Consider the following 24,772-nt stretch of genomic DNA (forward strand, 5'->3'; position numbering starts at 1 on the left):
GTACTCGTGAGGGAGCAAGTGTCCTCCTATGCCACCACCACCCTGTAACTGTCCCAGTTGTCACTCTTAAATGAGAATCAACTTGTTACTCCTCTTCGTAAAATTCTTCACTTGGACCTCATGTTCTTCAAATGAAATCCAGACTCCTTAGCAGGAACCCCAACTTCATTTCTCAATCGGTTTTCTCCCTGTTCCTAAATTCAACAGACCATTTCCCCCCAAAGCCATGCTCCTCTGCCCGAGAACTCCTTTAGGTCCTTTGCTTGGTAAAATCCTTCTCATCTTCAAAAAAACCGCCTGGCTTCTCTTCCCTAGGAGGACTTCCTCCACACCTCTCCTATGAGCTCTCAGAGGATCATGTGCTGCTTGTTGCTGCACTCACCACATTCTTTTGTTTTACTGGCTTTTCTTTTCCACTAGGATCATGAGGACAGGGAAAATCTAGGATCCTATTATATCCGCTAGTAGCCAGGTCAGAGGCCTGACACAGAGTAGACACAAAATAAATGTTTTAATGAAAAGTAAATACCCGCTATCTATAAATCTCACTTTCTTTCAACTGGAAAATATCCAATCTCTCTAAAACCTTTCTAAAAACAGACCATTGTCTTCCCCCTTTGACTACATTTATAGCCAGAATGATGACTTTGTAACATATGGGTCATATCCTTGATAACATTTGAGAGTTAGGAGCTAAGTGCATCATTTATGACATCAGGAAGGAAGCCACCATTTGTAGAGCACCTATGTGCTGCCATTGTACACTAAGTTTATGCTGTCCATTACTTCAGTCTTGACAATTCATGGGAAGTCTTTTTAGCTTTTTTGGTAAAGAACCTGAGGCTTAGGAATTTGCCCAAGGTCACACAGCTAGCAAGTGAGGAAGCCAAACTAACACAATGTGCAAGATCAGGACTAAATTTTCTTCTAAATGAACTAAAAAAAATGAGTTTGGCTGGAACTAAGATTTCCCACAGGGCTGAAAAAATGATGAAGGCAGCAAATAACTTGTCCATCTCAGACTATGGGTATGCAATTTTAACAACATAAACTGAAAAACAGCCTTGTTCCTGTTCAGTTTAAATAACGCACATGCTGTTGCCATCCTGTCAAATAACAGACTCATCAGACCTTCAGTTTGAACTATTTCAAAACAACTTCTCAAATTTATTGAACTCATGGGATAATATGGTAGAGTTTTGTGTAAAGAAAAAAAAAAAAGCCACCACTTACTAAATCTTGCAGACAGCTCGGAGTTTAGGCAGCATATTGGGCATAGTAATCACAGGATCACTATCACAGAATCTGCATTTTCCTTTCAACCAGCACCGAAGGTTTCCAATTCTAAATTTAGCTTACTGGAGACCTCAGCATAACAATGTTTAAAAAAAGAGACTGAGTTGATTTTTTTTTTTTTCAATTTAGAAAAATGACCAGAGGCAATGACAAAAATAACCATTTAAAAGGGATCCCTCTCCAGAAATGTTTCGTAAAGGTCCAGGCTTTTTTAAGTTTTTTAAGTTCAGGCTTTCCATCTTTTTCTCCATCCTTCCAGATTTAAAAAAGACGAGGTTGGAATATGTCATCCTGTACTCGGCTTGCTACACAAAGCCTCTGCCTTTACAAGACCTAGGTGTAATGCCAGGACTCACCCCCCAAACCTCTGGGCTTAATCAAGTCCATGGGTGCCTGGCTAGAGAGCCCTCGGTGACTGCTGCTCAAGAGACTGCTCTTAACCCAAGGTCCGTCACAATACTGGCTTTGAACAGTAGATGGCTGACTGTATCACGTAGAACTGTGGTCTGCAAACTGCGGCTTGCGAGCCACATGCGGCTCTTTGGCCCCTTGAGTATGGTTCTTCCACAGAATACCACGGCCTGGGTGAGTCTATTTTGAAGTGGTATTGGAAGAAATTTAAGTTTAAAAAATTTGGCTCTCAAAAGAAATTTCAATCGTCGTACTGCTGATACTTGGCTCTGTTGACTAATGAGTTTGCCGACCACTGACTTAGGACATACACCAGGATAAGATGGAAAGAAGTCAGACATCCCTTGTCTGTTCGTAATGAGTCACACCGGCAGCCAAGCCTGTGCTCCCATCCCCAGAGCCCAGTGTAGCCACTGCCACACCCCCTCCATACACTGAGCTCACTGTGCAGCCAGAATGGAAGTTGTTAAAAGTTATCACTGCAATAGATGACTTTCCTTAAGTAACAAATGACAATATTTTATTTAATAGCAGTTTAGTCCTAACAACTCCATCTCTCCATCTCTTTTTGGGGAGCTGGACTTTTAGGCAAATGGGAGGGTTAAAAATACAGAGGAGCAACATCTGTATAGTAAACGTGTGCTTTTCTCTCTTCCGCATGACCTTCTTAGAAAATTCTTGTTTCTGAACAGTTTCCTCAAGAAGAAATTTTATTAACTGTTACGTACTGCATGTAGGAAAAGATTCTCCTTTTCGCCTTCATTTCATTGTATGGGTTTCACTTTCAGGTACTGACAGGGGGAAAGGGGAGAGGGGAGGAGACAAAAATCACAGGAACGGGGAGGAGACAAAAATCACAGGAACGGTGTAAAGTGCGCGCTGTGTCAGCAGCATGAGCCATCCTCTAAGGCCGTCAGTGCTGACTCTCGGTGATTCTGGTGGAGTTGAATACATCATTACACTTCTATTTGCGTTCCACCTGAGGTTTTGCCCTAACCACGAATTTTGAATGAAGGTCTAGAGCGCTTTTGTGAAAGGGGTAGAACACAGAGGTGCGCTGGTAGGTAGCCAGGTGTCAGTGCACTTTATAAGGGAGGAGAGGATTACAGGAAGATTTCTGTTGCAGCCTCAGTCCAACCCAGATTTAAGACTTACAGAACATGGCTTCACACAGAACTGTGTTAGTGGGGAAGGGATGATAAGGGGAATGGTAAACACATCCAGTAAAATTGAGGGATAAAAAAATACCCACACAAGTCCGAGGGATAAAAAATACCCACACAAGTCCATGGAATACAAAGGAACACAGAAGAATACTCCCTGAGCCATCAGGGCACAAGGTAGGTAGGGTGCAATGGATTAGCCACTAAACTGCTTCAGTAATAATAATTCTGAAACCTGTTCTAATTTTTTGTTGAGAAAATCTTCTCCTGGACAGGTCAAAGATTGTGCTTTAAAAATGTCATTAGAAGGTAACAGTTTTTTAAATATTCATTTGCCTCTTGCTTCCAGGTGATTTCTTTTTGGTTAAAAGCCAGCAGTACAAACCCTTCAAGATGGAAGAACAGTCTTCTGACAGGTGAGGTGAGGCGCTGGGTGAACTTACACAGTAAGTGAGAGTCTGTATGTCTTGGTCGTCTCCCTGACCACTCCCCATCGCTGCCCTCCAGAGACGCAGCTCATTTCCTCTGGAAGAAGCCAGTGATGGACACCTGCCTATTGGCTTTGCCCAGAGCAGCAGTCCCTTTCTTGGGGCCCTTTCGTTCCTCTTTGGGCTCTTTTTTCACAGTCACTGCTGGGGGTCTGTGTGTAGACGTCTTCATCTTAAGCTCCTCTTCACTGTCTGTGCAGGATTCACTCTCGTAGACTTTCTCAGTCACTGGTAGAATAAGGGGAAAATGGAACATGAGTGGCCTGAGTCATTTAGAATACTATTCCATCAAAAGAATGAGAAGTCTTGTCCTCCCAGATCCCCTCGGACACTCCGATAAGGAAGGTGTGCTCATCTCCCCCTGGCAGATCAGATCCAGCCTCAGGTAGGAAGTATGTGGCATCTTGAGATCACAGCCTCTAGTTGGGGTTCAGAATCAACACTCACCCTTATTCCCTCATTGCTATGTCCCATACCTTTATTTTAAATATATTTTTATTGATTTTAGAGAGGAAGGGAGAGAGAGAAACATCAATGAAAGAGAATCATTGATTGGCTGCCTCCTGCACGTCCCCCTCTGGGGATCAAGCCGACAACCCAGGCAAGTGCCCGACCATGAATCAAATGGCGACCTCCTGGTTCATAGGCCTTTTCAACCCCTGAGCCAGGCGGGGCTGTCCCAGGCCTTTATCATTTGACTGCCCTAATCCTGCTTTTGGGTCTTGCTCTATGCTAGTTAATTTCCTGAGCTCTAGTAGTGCCTGCCTATTTCCACTGATCATTTTCCTGGTCTTAATCTCTGCTCTATTGGCAGTTTTGATCCTGTCTAGCCAGGCTCCCTGCCGTGGACTCTCTGACTAGCTCTATCCTGATGTCACTCACTCTCCGCACATCCTAAGTATAGAGAATTGGACATTAGATACTCAATTGTTCAGTTCTTGGTTTTGAATGAATGCTAATTAACCCAAGATTTACGTGGTCTAAGTTTATGTCATAAAGAGAACTGTCCCAAGCAAATTCTATCAGATGACAAACTTGATAGTTTCAAGGAATGATCATGATACAATGAGAAGCATAGTTACTAATTCTCTTACTCCATATCAGCCAATAAAACTCACTGAAACATGCCTAATGTAAAGCATTATACTAGTGAACAGACATTATGAGAAAGACCCAAAGGGCACAGACCATGTCACAGAACTGATATTATTGCAATGCATGTGCCAATACAAGAAACGGAACTGCCACCTTCCTGTGACTTGAGAGAGCTGAAGCAGCTGTATAACCAATGTCATCTAACTTCTCCCTCAGGCTTCCTGGTTGCAGCGAATGATGGTAAAAAAACATCTTTTCTTAGCTGAACAGAATTACCCAATATACATAATAAAAACTCAGATGATTAAAGTGAAAGGTATTTTTTCCCCCATTTAAGAACAAGCATAGTTTTAAGCTCATAATTACTGATCATTTCTAATAAAATATATTAGTCAAATGGTTCTATAGGCAATGGTTCTATAGGCATAAGCATTGGAATCAGTATATCTGTGTTCTAATCCCTGGTCTGCCATTTATACAATTTCAAACTTTGCCGTGCATCAGAATCACCTGGAGGGCTCATTAGAACCCAGGCTGCGGGACTCCATGTCCAGAGTTCACATCCAGTAGGTCTGGGACCTCGTTGTGAGAGTCGCTTCCCTTGCCTTCCATTAAGTGGGAATTACACTGCCTCACAGAACACACAGATGCACGTAGTAATCTTTGGCAAGCATCCTTCAATGCTACTTTCTCCCTCGCAATGGGCTACGCTGGCGGTCAACTGGCTACTCCTTCGCTTCATTCCCTCTGATGTCATTAAGGTTGCATAATTAACAGTCCCCTCCCCAAGAGCTGCCAGGATGTGTCATTACTTTCAAGAGCCCAGAATTTACTTTGCTGACTCCTGCCAACTTAGAGGCTAAAAACACTGATAAGCGTTAAATATGTATTAAGTGTTCTCAAAGGCTTCCTACTCAACTTTGTTCCACAGACGAGAGGCCATTAAAACTCCCATGAGCTCATTAGAAATGCAGAATCTCAGGTTCTACTGAATCAAAATCTGAATGTTAGCAAGGTTTCAAGTCATGCATCTACTCAAAGTTTGAGAAACATTGCTCTAAAATACTTAGGGAATTTCCTTGGTATACCTATTAGTTCAGCAGTTACAATCCCATAAGACCATCCCCATCTTGTACACAACTTCAAAAGCATTATGTAACTAGATTACTGGAACAAAATTAAGAGCTGTTATTTACTCAGTATCTCAAAGTCTGAAGAGCATCTATACAGAGAAAAGAAAACTTACTAATTGCTCCTTCATAAGCTACATTCTGTATTCAAATGGCAGCATGTCTATAATATTAAACTCCAGCATCAATTAGCTCATTATTTCATTACTTACTAATGAAACCACTGGTTGTCTCATTGCCAAATTTGCACAAGAGATTGCTCGGGGGTGGGGGTGGGGTGGGGGGGTTTTTAAAAAACAGTCAGGGCAGCACACTGAGTATACCTTACTAGCTAAAAGGAACATTTTCTATACTAAAAGCTGTAGCTCCTTCAAACTACAGGCCAAAAGGGATTTTAAGTTAAAAATATAGGATCTTTATTTTAGCTGAATAACAGGCCACTTTTCTCAGATACCATTTTAAAAGTCCCGGTTTGAAAAAGATAAAAAGGCCCATTTTGCATGGGTAAAACATCAGAATCCTTTTCAACCAACTGTTTTGCTTTAGAAATTCACCTTGTCCAGAAGTCCACCACAAACTTATCAGTCCCTGCAGTAAACCCAGAGACCAGCTCTGGTCCAGCACAGGACAGGGCAGCCACTGTGCCGATACATCTGGAACAGTCTGAGCAGAGAGAGGAAAGCCGAGCTCCTTTGTCGGTAATGGAAGCCAAGATTCATTAGGTTGAACTTGGACTAAAAAGCTTTAAAAAACACACCAAACTGGTATGTGAGCATAGTTTTCATTGTTGCATCCAAGGCTCTTAAAGTCCTGTCTGAAGACGGGACTGCAAAAAGGTCCGCATCCCACACCTGGCCAAACGTAAAGCCACAAATTCCCAATGAACGCTCACAAAGATTTATGTGACACTTTTATTTTGGAGTAGGAGGAGGAAGAAACTAGCACTGGAGCTTTTGTCCTCTTATAGTTAAAAGAAAGAATAAGAAATTTAACAGAAAATACATATATTACTACCAACTGTCAAACCTCAAAACAAAAAAGACTACTACTCAAAGTTCAGAATTCATAGGCTCACAATAAACCTGGCATTGCAAAGACAGAATTTCCACATGTAAGGAATTTTATTCCCCAATCACATGCTACAATTAAAATGCCAGAGACCTTTTCAAAGGAATGGGAGGTGGGAAATAATGGGACCAGGTTCACAATTTATGTCTTCACTAGTTTTAACAACCACAATGCCGGGAAAAACTGACTCTTCAGTCAATATTTTTAAGACAAAAATTTGAACAAGAAAAGGGAAAAAATACTTCTCTAGGAGAACCAAGCTGCGGCAGGTGCCACAGGAGAAAAGAAACAATTACGGGCTAATCTAATTAACAGCAGGTTTAAACACAGACACACAGTGCTAGGATCTGAGCATCCCATCAGGCCAAGCCTGAGAGCCCCACAGAAGTCCGGTTCGTTTGTGGAAAAGGCACAACAAGCTAAAACGTGGCCGAAGAATAAGCCAATGACTCAAAGCCTGAATTCTTTTCTTAAAATTGAAGTATACCACTGTATATTGTGAAATGATAACCGCTGTAGGTTTCAGGGGTCCTCAAACTTTTTAAAGTGGGGGCCAGATCACGGTCCCTCAGAGAGCTGGAGGGCCGGACTATATGAACTACTAATCCCTACTGTTACACCTCGGCTGCGCTCACTGCCCAAAATACCTGGCGGGCAGGATCAGACTCCTCTGCAGGCCGCATGTGGCCCGTGGGCCGTAGTTTAAAGACCCCTGGTTTAGTTAGTAGGTAACGTCTATTATCTCATATAGGTAAACAAAAAGCAAAAGCAAAAGTTTTTTCTTCATGAAAACTTCAGATACATTCTTTACTTCCATATACATCATAGAGCAGTGTTAACAATATCATCATGTTGTACATACATCCCTAGTACTTACTTACCTTGTAAGTAGAAGTTTGTACCTTTTAACCAACTTTTTCCTATTCCCCCTGCCTCTGGTAACCACAAATCTGACTGCTTTGTCTATGAGTTGCTTTTTTAGGTTCCACATGTAAAAGAGATCACACAGTATTTGTCTTTCTCTGTCTGATTTATGGTTTGACCCTCAAGGTCTACCCATGTTGTCACACATGGCAGGATTTCTTCATTTATATACATTTTGATTTCAGAGAGGAAGGCAGAGGAGAGAGAGACAGAAACACCAAAGATGAATCATTGATCGGCTCCCTCCTAGAGGCCCTGGACTGGGGATTGAGCCCACAAACCCGGGCATGTGCCTTTGACTGTTCAGTCCGCAGGCTGACACTCTACCCACTGAGCCAAACAAGCTAGGGCTTCATATGGTTGAATAATATTCTGTACACACACACCCCAACTTCTTCATTCATTCATTCATTCATTCAATCATCTGTCAATGGATACTTAGGTTGTTTCAAAGCCTAAATTCTGTTCCCCTCTAGGCCTCCTTAAAAAGCACATCCATTTACCTAACATGGCTTACAAATAGGAAATTAATTAAAGAAGTGATTTGGAAGAGTCAAACCTCTATGAAGAACAAATGGAACAAAATACCAAAGACTCATGACTCTCTCCTCAGTCTAATCATCTGTAGGAGCTCCTTTTCCACTGTTCAAATGTATAAAACAACAATTCTAAAAAAAACCCCAATATTTTGGTTTTGGGTCAATGATAACATCTTAAGCTGGTATTGTCATTTCCATCTTTAAAGTGTTTTTAGATATATTACCTCACCTGAATCTTCACAACAACCCACATGTAGGCAAAATAAGGAAATTTAGCTCCATTCCATAGATCAAATTCCCCACCAGAGGTGACAATTTTCATCCGGGATCTCAAAGCTTACTTCTGTAGTGCGTGGACCAGACAAGAGCAGGTGTTTACCTGTAGTTGTAGTGGTCTCCTACCATCTATTCAAGTGTGCGCCAAGACAGGCAGCAAGGCACCGCCGGGGGTCGGGGTGGGGACACATGCACGCTGCTCTATAAAGGACCATGGTGCCTCTCTGAGGTAATAACTATCTCTGAATTTGGAATCCCAAATTTTTCTTACCTATGCAGCCGTCCTCATCCACAAAGGTTTTAGATTTCAGCACCCGCTTTCGTTTTCTTTTGTTTTCTCCACTTAAGCTCTGAAAGACCAGAGATAACATTAAGGTGACCAATAAAACTACAAAGAAAAATAGAAGTTTAATTTATAACAAGCAATCTCCAATACTCCATGATGGTAAGCTGAAAAAGGAATTCAATACATTTCCTTTTAGAGGACCAGACCTACCACACAGACAAGTTATGGTCATTGCATGTGCCAGCTTGATGTTTCATTGTTTATGAGAAGAAAAGTAACATATTGAGCAAACATCTGTGTTCATTCAGCAACATACTTTGTTGAGCAGTGCGGGCACCATGGGTTAAAAAGACCAATAGGACAAGAACCTTAATGGAGAAGACAGGCCGCTACTGGAGAGCCTAGGGAGGGATTATGGGAGCACACAGGGAAGGCCCCTAAACAGACCAGAGGTTTCCACGACATCTGCCCCTGCTGTAGATACTGGCTATTTCAGCCTTGACACTGCAAGATAGGCCCATCTAATTTAATCTGAAACTGATATTTTACTTTATCTCCACTGGTCTTTAATCCCATATGCTCTTCAGCTAATGAAGAAATCAATGCAAAATTTAAATGACAGTCTTTAATACAATGAATTCAGGAAAAATGACAGACAAAAAGGAAAAAGAAACCTGTCAGCACCTTTCTTCTCAACTCTTCATTATTTACACTAACAGCTATAGACAAGGTGCAGCTAGAGATCACTCAAAACTGCATTTCCCCATTTGTTGCCAGCTTTTCTCATCCAGCCCTTTTCCAGAAGAGTAGCCAACATGCATAAGCTGTTTGTGCTCTATTTTTCACACACTTTGCTCTGATGCAGGCAAGACCTCATTTTGCACAATTCCAAAGGGAGTTGGGTAGCACAGCAGCCCTGATGCTGGAGATCAGGGAAAACAGAGCTCCCTCTGAGACTTCGACCTACAGCTGAAATCTCACGTCAAGTGAGAAGACAGGGAATGTCAACCGTGTCTTCTTACCACTTATAGGAGAGAATGAGACAAGAGCCATCTACTGGCATTTGTGAAGTATACAGCAGAGAACAGCTTTAGGTCCTTGGGTGAAAAAGAGCACACGGAAAGGCAGCCGTCCCAGTAAAGTTGTACCTTGACAGAAGGAGGCTCTGGCTCAGTCTTCGTCGCTGGTTCAGGAGGTGGAGACGCAGGAGGAGGTGGGGATGGTGACTCAGCCTCATAAATCCCAGGAGAATCTGGTACGACTGAAATTATGAAACAGCTTAGATAAGAGAACTACAGGCACTATCTGGTACATCGTCTTCTCCACTGGCTCAGTTTCCAGATCCAGCAAAGGACATTTTGCAGACAGTAATTCATGACAACCAAGGACTCTGTAGTTAATATCTCTCTACACAAATATATCTTTAAAATATACATATTAATTTTATACAAAGAAAATTAGACAATCAATTATTAGAGGTGGAATGTACCTTAGAGATGATCTTAGCTAATCTTATTTTACAAATATGTCATGTATGAAGTTGTTTTATAAATATCCACTGATCACCTACTGAGTCATGGATATCACATACATTGTTTCACTTTATCCTCACAACAATCCTAAGAGACAATTATTATTCACACATTAGAATTGAGTAAACAGAGGTTCAGAGAGGTTAGTTAGACAAGGTCACAGAACTTGCAACTGAGGCAGGTTTTAAAGTAAGTCCATCTGATTTCTCAACCTTACTCCAACTATCCCATGCTGCCTTACCATTCAGGACCAGACATTTTCTCTTAAAATCAAGAAAATGGAGATAATCTCAGATTATACCATCTGTCCCATGACAGAGTCTTTGTGACTGTGGTCTGAGGATTCTTTGCAATCACGTGAGATGTTTGTTAGACTGAAACTTTCCAGCTGATGTTAAAAGCATAAACTTGGGGCCCCTTTGAAATTATCACAGTTGGAGCTCTAACAACTAAGACCTGTTTATTATGCTGTAAGGCAGGCATGGGGAACACCTGACCCACAAGCTCTATCAGGCCTGCAAAATCATTGGTCTGGCCCTGCCAAGGTAATAGGGGTGAGTTAATTTAATGTTTGACCCAAGATAGCAGGCTGATTTTTAAGTTGATAATTTTATATGGCCCACAAATTATGTTATAAATATCCAACGGGTCCTTGAGGGGGGTGGGGGGGTGCCCCACTCCTGCTGTATGGGAACTATTTCTAGTGATGGCCCCACTGACGAGGCCTGTTTTGCTATAATCTAAGAACACTTTTCTGAAAGAAACCTTGCTAAAGAAGTGATATCACCGAGAAGAGAGCGCCACCAGGAGGATCCCATCCTTTCCAAACAGTGGTCTTAGTAGAAGGCCCATGAGAGGGGAAGTGGAAATCCTCAGCTGACCTATTGCTTAATCACCACAAAGAAACTGCTGGTCAAGGGCCTGGGTAGCTGCTTAGCCACACCTGCTCCCTGAATGGCCTGGCTGTATCCAAATTCTTAGCACAAGTCTTGGATCTGAAATCCTCCCAAATGATTAGGTCAGTGTTGAAAATTATGACAGTGGAGGGTCTAAGGCCAAATGACCTAAAGAGATGAAGCAGAATGAGAGCCGGAACAAAACAATAAATATACACTTCAAGTATGAAATGGGCCCCCAAACTTTATAGGCTCTGGGACACAAGAGAGACACGTAAAAAGAAAGTGGTCCAGCTATTATCCCAGCTCTGGGAGGCTAGAACCTGAGGGGTGCTCAAACAAGCAAAAGGAAAGTTAAACCACAGAGCACCCATTTTTTCTGACCTATCACTATTAAGAAAACTGTCCCAATGTGTTACCGTAGCAGGAGAAAAGTTTATGCAGTAAGGGAGCCAAAAAAAAAGGGATTCTGAGGACTCACAGTAATAAACTCGGGAGTACTTACTCTGTTTACAGTTCGGTTACCTACCTGACTTAAGCAAGGAAAACACTTAATGCTGGTGGCACCTTCTAAGACCCCTTTTCACTGCAATGTCTGAAACTGTTAATGCAGACCCCCCTCCAGACTCTAAGCTCCAGAGGCATAGGTACCATGACTTCACTGGCACTGAACACACAGCAACCACACCTTATTTTTAAATACAGAAAATCATTTTCTGAACTAAATCTGAGATGGGGGGCTTCTCTGTCAAGGAAGATTCAGCATATACCTCCCTCTCCACTCACCCCAGAGAAAAACATTGTAATGATAAAGGAATGAAGATATAAATACCCCACCTCATGCCAAGGAAGAGAACAAAAGAGGAGCCAAGTGCTCTTAATGAGTACGAAATTTCAACAAATCCCTGGAAGACAGAAGGCAATGGCTGACAGAAGGTTGACAAAAGAAGCACCAAGCAGTTGAAGAGTCAGATAGAAGAGGTTACTGTATATTATAAAACTTACATTTGATCTGATTTTTGAAATTGTATATAGGTATTAACTTTAAAAACATTTTTAATGAAAATATTTTCAGGAAGAAATGACAGGGAAAAACAACTAAAATTTTCTGGACTTTACAATCATTCATTCTCATAATAACCCCACAAAGTAATTATTATTTGTTTTAAACTAAGGTTTCATTCAAAGACATTAAAACAAAACAAAACAACAAAAAAACAAACATGCCCTAGCTAGTTTGGCTAGGCCGAGTTTATTCTTATATTATTCAATAATTATTGTATTATTTTCTATACAAACAATTGTAAACCTACTTTTGCCCCATCCTGTATAACTAACAAATTTGCAGTGTTTCGGATAAAAAGCACACAAGTAGTGAAACATCACTTACACTGCTCTCAACAAAAGAAAGCACCCTTTGCTGAGAACAGAACAAGACTGTAATAAAATGGATTTTAGGGATCCAGCAAAGTAACCACTGTTGATCAGAATTTTCTGGCAGTGACTGGTAATTAGAATTCCCGGAAATCATAGCTTCCTAGGAAATTTTTTTTCTACCCATCTTAACCTTCCAAAGGGGGTCATTTGCTTAACATTCTCCATAAGCAATCTGGAAGGACTGAAAATGTTTAGCAAAGACAAACATATTGGTTAAAACTATTTCCTAGCACCGTAGTTCTTAATGTTACTCCTTTCTGTATTCAGCCTTCTCTTACTTGAAGAGAGTAACTGCGAAAAGTGCCGACTGCCAGGGAGAGAAGAAAGGAAGAGCTTCTTAAGGATATGGAGGTGGGAACTTCCTGAGAGGAGGAGGATGAATATATTACTTATTACTACTGTTAATTACTAATCACCTCAACAGGAAAAGTGGGGGGATAAGAAGAAAACCTAGTCTGTGTCAAGCACTCTCCTGGCATTATTTTTATCCTTTCTTTTTTTATTTTAGTATGTTTTTTGATTTTTTAGAAAGGGAGAGAGAGAGATAGAAACATCATTGATCAGCTTTCTCCTGCACGCTCCCTACTGGGAATAGAGTCCCACAACCCAGGCATGAGCCCTGACAGGGAATTGGCCAGAGGATCTCTTGTTCCTGAGTCATCCTTCAACTGCCACACCTGTCAGGCTCTCCTGGCACTTTCGACACATTATTTTATTTGATGTTCATAAAAAGCCTACAAGGTTTCTAATAATATCTCCATTTTAGAGATGAGAAAACAAGGAATTGAAGAAGTTGATAATCTGTCTAAAGGGTCACACAGTAAGTGGTGAGGTAAGATTTAAACGCAGACTGTCTGACTCCAAAGTCCCCAGGAAGTCCACTCCTGCTGCAATGTGCTAACTGTGAGCTTAGAACAGCATACTAAACGGCACATATTCAGGGTAACAGAAATACAACAATAGGTTAGAGACTGTGGAAAGGTTTAAAATAAAATCCCACTGGCTTTGAGACAAAGAAATTTAGAAGTAAAATGGCCATGGTTTATAAATTTATTCAGATGCCAAAAATTATTTTTGCCAGAGTAAAAATCTGAGAGTCTCTGCTTTACATCATATCTTACTATAGGTTGTACATTTCTATCACATTTCTTCTCACTCATTTCCAAACCAAATAACCCCACTCATATTCCGTATCACCCATGGGTATAATTGTTGTGGGCTAAGGGTCAGACTCACAGAGATTATTTCAAAAGTATGTAATGAGTGCTCAACCAACCACAGTAATTCCTTGACTTAGAGGCTGACTCCTTTACTAATAATACTAGAGTATCTAGTTTCCCTTCTAATATACATTAGGCTCATGGCTTCAAAGACTTTTACAGAATCTTCCCCAAGTTCTTTTCCTGGTTGAAAACAGGGAAGACTGTTCCAATTAATATATATCCCTAAGTTCCTAATTATTTTCCCATGTGTCTGTAGAGAATCGCCTCTATTTTCTCAATTCTTAACTATTCAGAATGTTCCTTGATTGCTGTTTCATCTACACACTTGGGAGTTTTCCTTTAAGTAGTCGTAGTCAAAGCATTTTTGATAAATGCCACAGAATAAGTATATAGCAAACCCCTCTGGGATGCCCATAATGCATTCTCCCTACCCATTCCAAGGATTCATTAAAAAACCATGGCTCTGTTACGCACTGTACCTCTCACTGTTCCAAAAACTTGAACATGTAAGCACGACTGGGAAGATCTAAACCCATGGAAGCGTCAAAAGATGTACCTCCTGTCATAGCCAGATTCAACCTTTTGTACAGTTTCTTAGATCTATTCCTTTCTTTTGCATTATTGTCATCAATATATACTTTTTTCCCCCCACTCAAGAACAGGAGGCATGCTTGAGCTAATATCCCCTTTTGGAGAACTTATGTTATCATTTCCAGTTCTTATAGTTTCTAAAAGTAGAATCTAACAAGTTTAGTTTTGTCCTTCAACAGCATAGCAGGTTCCTTTTTTTTTATTTCCCCACTCATTTTTCTTCTTTAATATCTCTTAGCATCAGTTTGTTTGTTTTTGTCTATGTACCTTTACATGATACTGAATTCCTTTGGACTAGTATTCCTCTTCCCTCCCATTACCTCAAATGTTTTATACCCATTATGGCAAGAATTCATGGAGAATCTATACTAATAAAAGGGTAATGTGCAAATTGGTCAGGATGCCCTCACGCAACAGCAGGCTGTGTGGAGTGACCAGGCCAGCACAGGGCGGGGTGGAGGGGGTGGGAGAACAGTGAGGGGCGACCAAATAAATGGAACAGCAGGCTGTGTGGGGCGACCAGGCCAGCAGAGGGGGGCAGTTGAGGGGCAACCAGGATGGCATGGGGTGGCAGAGGGGCAGTGAGGGGCGACCAGGCTGGCAGAGGGGGCAGTGAGGGGCGATGGGAGGAGCAGGGCTGCCAGCAGACAGGGGCCTGCGGTGGGAGGGGCCAGGTGGGGGCATGGAGGATGGGCCAAGACCTGCCCCTGTGCCCACCACAGCTTGCAGCCCACAGTTCCTTTCAAGGTGCATGAATTTGTGCACTTGGCCCTTAGTACTGTATATAGAAGATTAAAACAGAATCATTTGGGGTCTGGAATGAATTAATTCAATTTACATTAATTTTCTAGGTGAGAATCTCGCCCTTATTGTTTATCTTACAAAAGTGTCTATATCTTAATACTGGATGGGCCCATGACATCATTCTCTTTCAATGATGACACTATAGATTCTTCATTTTAGCATGGTTTTACTTATATAGTGTGGAACGTCACCAACACCCTTGATGCCTACAATATAACCTGTTTTTAAAGATTCACATGAATGAACATCTCCGGTTTATTTTTTGGAAAAGAGAAGATCTTCAGATGGTACCCTGAGACTTTTGCTGAGTGGCCTCAGACCTACTGATGCCAAGTTTGAATGTTTATCATCCTGGTGTGAACACCATGCCCCGACCTGGTGTGACTCATTGAGAACCTGCTTTAAGTAATTCATGTACCACTACAGGCTCTTTTAGTAACTAAACCCGATAGACAGCCAGCAGGTGGAGCCGGACCCAGGAGTACTCTGAGCCTTTTGATGACCTACCCCAGGCTGGGTACTGGTGGAGGCAGGCCTCAGTATGAAGCGTGGCCCTTCCCACATGCACCTTGGACCAGCAGAGGTGGCTACCAACTGTGGATCACTTTGTAGCTCCTAACTGGGAGCCCAGTGCCAGTCACAGGCAGTGTCCAACACTGACCTGCACCAGAGTCCTCTCCATAGAGTTAATGCTTCAATGAGTGGTAACTGCTGTTTTGGCATACGTAAAATATAAATTTCAAAAACGGTCTAACTTTGTAAAGATGGTCTGTTACATGCCGTTTGTGAATTGTCGTTCAGATGAAAGAGTGTAAGTATATACTCAAACCCCTGATGAGTTTTGGAAATATGGTTGATTCAAGTAAAGGATCTTCCCATTCTGGCTTCTTCATTAGTCCCATCAATAATATTAAACCAAGAAACTTGTTTATATCCATATAAGTAATGTCCATCCATAGTGAAGTTTTAGCAGAGGTTTTGTGGTATATTTCCATTTGATGATGAAATTGGTTTGAGAAGAAGATTGAAAAATTCTTTATAAAAAATAAATTGGTTACTTCACTTATACTTCATGGATCTTCAAATTGAACAGTTATGCCTGAAATACTTATATAAACTTCCAAAGCTGGTAAATGTCTTTTTCTGTCCATACTTCTTCAGAATCACTTTCGCTGTCAGATATTATCACATTTCTCTTTTATCTTTGTGATGGTCTAATATCAGGCTCATTACTATCTTCCAACAAAATACTACTGTCTTCCAACTGACCACCAAAGTCACTTGACCAATCAAATAGTGTCTGTACATAATTTGTTCAAAAGTTCTTCTCTGTTGTGACATGTCTTTTTAAAAACTTTTGCCATAATAAAAGATGGATGGAAAGAATTAGATGTATTGCTTGTCACATCTCTTGAAATACTGACTCATGAGTTGAGAAAAATTAAGAGGAAAACTAGGGACACATAATGAAGAGGAAAACGAGGAACGGCCAAAAAAGTGCCAAGTGATGAAGTGGCTCATATCTCACACCTCTTATAATCTGAGCCTAAACAAAGATAACTAAGAAAAAAGTCTAGATCTCTCTTTTAAAACTCTACATTGCTTTCAGATCTTAAATTAATGTAAGTGTAGACACGAGTTATCTGTGACCAGTCAATGCAATTTGGGAAGAAAACACAAGTTAACCCGTGACTAGTCAGCAATGTTCAGATGCAGAAACACGAGTGTACTCAGATGTATCAGTGAGGCTAGGATGCTCAAGGAACTTAGGGAATGAAGGGAGGAACTCAGTGAAAACTGTAATAAAGAGGTAGTAAGCATAAACAAATAATATAGAAACCATAAAAAGGAGCCAGTCAAAAATGAATAATACAATAACTGAAATGAATACTACACTAGAAGGAATGAGCAGCAGATTAGATGTAGTAGTGAGTCAAATTGGCCATTTGGAAGACAACGTAACAGAAGACACACATTCAGAACAGCAAAAAGAAAAAAAAATGAGTTTAAGGGGCCTATGGGACAACATCAAGCATTATATCATCTGCATCATAGGAATAATGGAGGAAAAGAGACAGAAATTGAGAACCTATTTGAAGAAATAATAACTGAAAACTATGTTCCTAACTTGAAGAAGAAAAAAGGCACACATGTCAGGAAGTCCAGAGAATCTCAAACAAAAAGAACCAAAGAGTCCCATCACACTTCATAATTAAAATGGCAAAGGTTAAAGACAAAGAGAAGTATTATAAACTGCAAGAGAAAGATAGTTAATTAACTACAAGTGAGCTCCCATAAGTCTATCCACTGATTTCTCAAAATATAACACTAGAGGCCAGAGGGACTCATACAACACCCCCCAAAAACCCCAAACAATTCAATTTAAAAAATGGGTAGATCACGCAGGGAGAACAAAGGATAAAATATTTAACTGCAGCAGTATTTGACTATATTCTGTGCAGTGAGAAAACCTTAAGTTATTTTCAAGGTCCACCATTTCTTTTCAGTAGGGTCAAATTTCTAAGCTTTCTAAATCTCCATTTTCCAGCTCATGAAAAGAAAATAGGATTCCACCGAGTCTCCTATCTACCAACTCCAGGACTTCTGTGAGGATCAAATGAGATGAGGCACGGGAAAACGCTTCACAGACATTTGGTTACAGTGTAAAATGTTTCCACCTGGCTATAAAACAAGTTGTGTTCCTGGGCTGAAGAAATTGCAAGGCAGCTAGTTGTCACTAGGGAAAGGAAGCCAGACATTGCTATGTGATGTCATTACCTGGACAGACACTTAGCATATTAGCCTTTTATATACATAGATAGCAAAGATATGTGCTCATCAACAGATGAGTGGATAAAAAAAGCGTTGGTACATATATACAATGGAATATTATTTGGCCATAAAAAAGAATGAAATTCTACCATTTGCAATAGCATGGATGGACCTGGAAGGTATTATGCTAAGTGAAATAAGTCAAAGAAAGACAAGTACTATATGATTTCACTTATATGTGGAATCTATAGGGCAAAATAAATGAACAAACAAAATAGAAACAGACTCACAGATACAGAAAATAAACAGATGGGGGGACAGTGCAAGGGTGGTGGCGGCAGTGGTGTTTGTGGGGCTGGGTGAAAAAGGTGAAGGGATTCATAATTACAAATTGGTAGTTACAAAAATGTCCTGGAGATATAAGTACAGCACAGGGAACATAGCATTATTGTAATAACTATGCACAGTTCTAAGTGGGTACTTGAAATACCAGGGGACCACTTTGTAAAGTATATTGTAATCTAACCACTATGCTGCACATCTAAAACTAATACAGAATAATACTAAATGTAAACTGCAATTGAAAAAGAAATTTAAATTTAAAAATAAATAAAAAGAAAAGGTTTTTGATGATATATGTTAATAGTCCTTATTTTCTTTTCCTTTGTATCTGTTATTTTGGCAAATTACAAGAAAATGGTAGTTCTGGTAAAAAGGCTAAAGTAGATTTTAAACAGAAATATGTGTCTGAATGCTAGGATTACTAGAGTAGTTGTGACCCATACTAAATTACTTTTTAGCTCCTTGAGCATCATAATACGAACTCACCCCTTCTATGGACTAAATGTTTATGTTTCCCCCAAATTCCTATGTTGAAGCCCCAATCCTTAATAGGATTTTGGGAAGTAACTGAATCAAGCAAATGGGGCCGAATGAATGAGATTAGTGCCTTTACTAGAGACATAAGAGGATTTCTCTTCCTGCCATGTAAGGACAGAGCAAAAAAGGTGTTCCTCTGCAAACCGGGAAGAGCTTTCTCATTAGGAACTGAATGAGCCAGTATCCTCATTTTGGACTTCTCAGCCTACAAAACTGTGAGGAATAAATTTCCGTTGTGTAAGCCACCCACTCTACGGTATTTTTGTTATAACAGGCTGAACTGACAGACAATCCTACTAGCCAAAAATTATTAGCAATACCCACCTTCATCTTCACTGCTATCAGACTCGGGAAGTTTAAGTCTTCTCCTCTTTTTCTTCATGTTTACAGTTTCTTTTGTCTCATCATCAGAGAACTCCACTCGCTTTCCCCTGTGGCCATCCAGGAAAAATTTAAGCATGTTACACAGGAATAAAATTATAAGTATTCATATGCTACTATGGGTCTTGCTTCATAACTCATGGTCTTAATTCCAGAGGACAGAAAAGTCAGTAAGAATTATTTTTAAGGCTAACTGACCGCAACTAGGTTACTTCATGGGATGACCAGAATAAAAAATTTCTCTAGCTCTCTGAAGACCACTGGAAACTACTACCAGATTATTGAGCATCTTCTAAATTCTTACTGCCCCTATTGGCCTTTCAATAAGTGAACAAGCATTTAATAAGCAGCTACTACCTACATATATGAGGCACTTTGCTAAACAATGAGGCTATAAAGATCAAGAAAATATTGTTCTCAAAGGAGCCTTAACTGGAAAGACTGATATAAACACTACTATAATACAATGTGATCATTTTTCCAGACAAATGTTATGGGACATGAGTCTTACTTGAAAACTTTAAAAGTATAAGTTCATCAGATAGAAAAGGGAAACATATTTTATAGAGGGGGAAAAAAAAAAAAACCAATATGAGCAAAAGCATAAGAGCTCAAGGTGATTCTAATAACAATAAAAAACTTATACTCCATCCTTTCCTGACATTATTTAGCTCCTCTGGATACTCCGTCACATTACTCATTCATTCAAGAGCCCACTGTGTGTTAGAGACATAATTTTTATCTACAACTATTTTATTTCTTATGTAACTTTAAGTATCAACTTATTTTTCTATCTTAAGATACAAAAAAGACAAATTAAACCCAAAATAAATAGAAGGAAATAATAAATGTAAGAGCAGAAATCAATGAAGTAAAGAAAGTTAACACAGATAAAAGTCATTATTTTGGGGGGGAAATTTTATAAAATTAAAAAGCCTTTTACAAGACTGATAAAAAAAAAGACAAAAACTATAAAGAATGAAGGAATCTGTAGTAGTAACTACAGATACTCAAAGAATAAGGATATATTATGAACAACTTTTAACCCAATAAGCTCAACAACTTAGATGAAATAAATTCCTTTAGAAACACAACCAAACTGATTCAAAAAGAACAAAAAAATTTGAAGAGCTCTATTTAAAGAAATAAAATTCATTTCTTAAAAAAAAATTCCCAAAAAGAAAACTCCAGGCCCAGATTCACTTGAGAATTTTATCAAACTTTGAAGAGAGAAATACATATCATATACAAATAGAAAACAGAGGAATACTAACTCCTCCCAACTAATTTTAAGAAGTCAGCGTAACACTAATACTAAAATGTGATTAATGTTATTAGAAAAGATCCCTATAAATGTAGGGACAAAAAATCCTTATAATATTAAGTAGAATCCAACAATATGTAAAAAGACTAGTAGACCATGACCAAGTTGGGATTTATCCCAAGAATGCAAGGTTGGTTTAACATTTGAAAACCAATCAATGTAATACACTACATTAACAGAAACACTGTATGATCATTTCAATAAATGCAGAAAAACCATCTGTCAACACCCATTCATAATAAAACCTCCCAGCAAACTAGGAACAGAATGTCTTCCATCTAATTCAGGACACCTATTAAAAATATACAGTTAACATTATATTTAGTGCTGAAATACTGAATGCAATCCTGTCAATAACCATCAACAACAAATGTACCCATGCCGAGACATTTTAATCCTAGGAGGTGAGGCCAACTGGACAGAGCCTGGACCCTCTGAAACTTTAGCATTTTGTTGATGTTTTCTATTAGAGTATCCCCAACCTTGCCACAAAAGTCAAGTATTTCTGGGCCTATCAGTGCTGACAGTGTCCTTTAGAATTTCAACAGACTAATTCCTACCAACTATGAGGTAGTGTCTCAAATTCCTGGATCCATTTTTAACAGCTTGTGTGCTTTTATTTTCTTTTCTAATTACATTTTACCACTTGAAAAATAAACTCATTGATATAAAAAGAAAACAAAGAACTTTTTCTCTTAAATTTGACTGGAAAGGGTAACCTTTCATTTGCAATTTGAAGTGAAAAACAGACACACCATCAGGCACACTTATGCCATGTCTATAAATTCAAAATAAAGGAGAAAAAACAATTGATTTAGGCCAATGGAGTCCAAAAAATACACTTTGGGCTTTAAATGATCTAAAATGCAGATTCTAGGTCTACTTCGCTAGATAAGATATTGAACTTCCCCCCTCACTTTGGTTATTAGCTGTATCCTGACGGCATTAAATAGGATTTAGTGCTCAACTGAAAACTGCCTGCTGTCAATAAGCCCAGACAGACCTTGTCAACCCCAGAAGAAACACTCTTTCCCCAAAAGTGACAATATTTTCCTACTTTTTTTTCTCTTTCTGCTGCATCTTAACAGGCTCTGCTTTTTTGCTGGATTTCTTCAGACCTGCAGGGGCTGCCAGCTTTGGTTCAGTGACAGACAGTAGAGGTTGTTCCACTACTTTTTCTTCTTTCACTTCTTGTTCTGAATCCAAGTTGACTTTCAGTTTATCTACAAATAAAGTATAGCAGACAATGTACAATCCCATTGTGCAATAACAATCTATCATTCCTTTGACAGCCTATTAAGTGCCAGGTAACTTGTTAGGAGGAGAGGCTAAGGGGGAAAAATACAGTCCCTGTCCTAACAGAGCCCGTGGTCTAGTCAGAAAACATTTCTCCTTTCCAACTACTACTCTAGCTACCGTGTTTCCCCGAAAATAAGACCTAGCGCATGGAAAGATAAGACATCCCCTGAAAATAAGACCTAGCGCAACTTTGGGAGAAAAAATTAATATAAGACACTGTCTTATTTTCGGGGAATCAGGGTATTACTCTTCTCTTTTCTGCCTCCAGCTAATCCCTCTTAATATCACAGCCCCCAGGGCAAGTGATAGTAAAAGCAAGGCTTAGGAAAGAAATGAGATATCATTATTCTCATTAGCTAGATGAGGAAACTAGCTCAGAGGAATTAAAGAGTCAGAGGACTTAAAATGTTCCCCAAGAGTACACAGCTTACAAATAGTGACAAGAGAAATTTGTACTAAGATCTTATTTTCTACTAGAGGCCCAGTGCATGAAATTCGTGTATGGGGAGGGGGGGTCCCCTCAGCCCAGCCTGCACCCTCTCCAATCTGGGACCCCATGGGGGATATCCAACTGTTGGTTTAGGCCAGATCCCGGGGGATCGGGCCTAAATCAGCAGGACATCCCACTCACAATCCTAGACTGCTGGCTCCTAATCGCTCACCTACCTGCCTGCCTGGTGGGCAGAGCCTCCCTCTGCGGGACAATTAATCATGGGGCTCCCAGACTGCGAGAGAGTGCAGGCCAGGCTAAAGGACCCCCTCCCCCCCGAGTGGACAAATTCAGTGCACATATAAAATTATAATTGGCCAATTAGCTGGTAAAGAGGCAGTTTATTGTAACAATTTCAGGCAACTGTTAAGAAAAATTTAATCACATTTCCTCATTACCTGAATGGTCAAGTTACTAGTATCATCTTGATTAATTAAAAGCAACTCATATAAAAATACTCAAGAGAATATAAAACCACTTTTCAAGCAAAGAAAAGTAACATAATGACTGTCATCAAAGCTGCAATTGTTTTAACATAAAAGGCATTAATTTTTTTGTTATTGAGATATAAATCACACATCATAAAATTTACCCTTTTAAAGTGTATAATTCAGTGTCTTTTATTTGTGTAACCACCACCAGTATCCAATTTTAGAAACTTTTCATCACTCCCAGACCTTGATAAGCACTAATCTACTTCCTGTCTCTACAGATTTGCCTATTCTGGAATCAAATAATACGAGGCCTTTTATTTTTGGCTCCTTTCATTTCTCATATTTCAAGTTCATCCATGTTGTAGCATGTATCAGTACTTCATTCTTTTTTGACTGAATAATATTCCACTGTGTGGGTAAGCCAATGCAGTATATCCATTCATCAAATTATGGACTTTTGGGTTGTTTCCACTTTTTAGCTATTATGAATAATACTTCTGTGAACATTTGTGTACAAGTTTTGTATGGACATACAGTTTTAATTCTTGTGTAGATACCTGGCAGTGGAACTGCAGGATACCTTTAGATTTAATTTTTTTGTAGTATTGCCATACTCTTTTTTAAAATGAGCACACCATTTTTCATTGCCCACAGCAATGAATGAGAGTTCAATTTCTCCACATCTTTGCCAATGCCTGTCCAGCATTAAGTTGTAAAGGTTCAAGTTCCCACAGTCACCTCTCTTCATCTAACTCTCAAGCTTCATTTTCATTGCAATGAAAATGTGTTAAATATAATAAAAATATTCATAATTTAACTCTAAACATTCTTGAAAAAAATGTTAAATAATCAACTTTGTAAGCCATTCTTTTTATTAGGTAAACTGGAGGCCCAGTGCACAAAATTTGTGCACTGTGGGGGGTGTGGTGGTGTTCCTCAGCCGAGCCTGTGCCCTCTTACAGTCCAGGAGTCCTCGGAGGATGTCCAACTGCTGAGGAGGTGGGAGAGGCTCCTGCCACTGCCACTGTGCTTGCTAGCCACGAGCCCAGATCAGGGCTTCTGGCCAAGTGGCATTCCCCTTGTGGGAGTGCACTGACCACCAGGGAGAAGCTCCTATGTTAAGCTTCTGCCCCCTGGTGGTCAGTGTGTATCATAGCAATTGGTCATTCCACCATTTGGCTGATTTGCATATTACCCCTTTATTATTTAGGATATTGAATTATTTTATTTTATTTAGGTTTTACTCCTCTTTCTACTATATCCCATTATAACACCCTTTACTCTCTGCCTAACAATTACAATCATTAACTACTTTATTATTTTTATATTTATTTGTGTCTCTGCCATGAGAATGAATATAAGGGCCACGAGGGCAGGAATCTTGTTTGCATATGTTTTGATCATTGTAGTACCAATGCATAATAGTGCCAATAGTAGATGTCAGTAAATACTTGCTAAATGACACACATGAATAAATAAATGTATACTTCTATTTAGTTTGATTTCCCCACTTTCAGGTCTTTCCAAAGCAGCAGTGTCATCTGCTATTTGGTGTTTTCTCGAAGAGGCAGCTGATTTTTATTTTATTTTTTTACAATTAGCAAATATTCACATCTTACGTATTTTAAAAATAATTTAAAAATTCACCCCGCCAGTGTGGCTCAGTGGATGAGTGTCAACCTATGAATGAGGAGGTCAGGGCATAGGCCTGGGTTTCGGGCTCAGTCCCCAGAGGAGGGCGTGCAGGAGGCAGCCAATCAATGATTCTCTCTCATCATTGATGTTTCTATCTCTTTTTCCCTCTCCCTTCTTCTCTAAAATAAATAAAAATAGGTATTTAAAAAATTCACTGGTTATTAAGGTTAAGACGCATAAAAAGCAAACATGTGAACTTCATTGAGGTTGCCAAGAAACCACACAATCTAATTGGGTACAGTGGGCAGAGCAGTACCAGTTGTACCAGCTAATGACATTAGCACGATGTGTCTTCATAGAAGTAGGTAGCCCTCCTTGTTCACTGTACTTGCAAGAATA

At 39.7% G+C, this 24,772-nt stretch overlaps 1 protein-coding gene across 2 annotated transcripts in view; it reads right to left on the reverse strand.

Annotated features, from left to right (window-relative positions):
• Positions 1–1,137: 1,137 nt before the first annotated feature.
• POLD3 (DNA polymerase delta 3, accessory subunit) overlaps positions 1,138–24,772 on the reverse strand; it is a 49,083-nt gene continuing 25,448 nt past the window's right edge. For both annotated transcript variants that reach the window (XM_084893404.1, XM_084893405.1), the window contains exons 8-12: positions 21,573–21,738; positions 19,135–19,241; positions 9,825–9,937; positions 8,662–8,740; positions 1,138–3,586 (exon numbers count right to left, since the gene is read on the reverse strand). In XM_084893404.1, coding sequence (XP_084749530.1) covers positions 3,387–3,586; positions 8,662–8,740; positions 9,825–9,937; positions 19,135–19,241; positions 21,573–21,738 — 665 coding nt within the window. In that variant the 3' untranslated portion in view covers positions 1,138–3,386. The remainder of the gene's footprint in view (positions 3,587–8,661; positions 8,741–9,824; positions 9,938–19,134; positions 19,242–21,572; positions 21,739–24,772) is intronic.

This window comes from Pipistrellus hanaki, assembly GCF_964339955.1.
Source record: "Pipistrellus hanaki genome assembly, chromosome: 9".
NCBI lineage: Eukaryota > Metazoa > Chordata > Mammalia > Chiroptera > Vespertilionidae > Pipistrellus > Pipistrellus hanaki.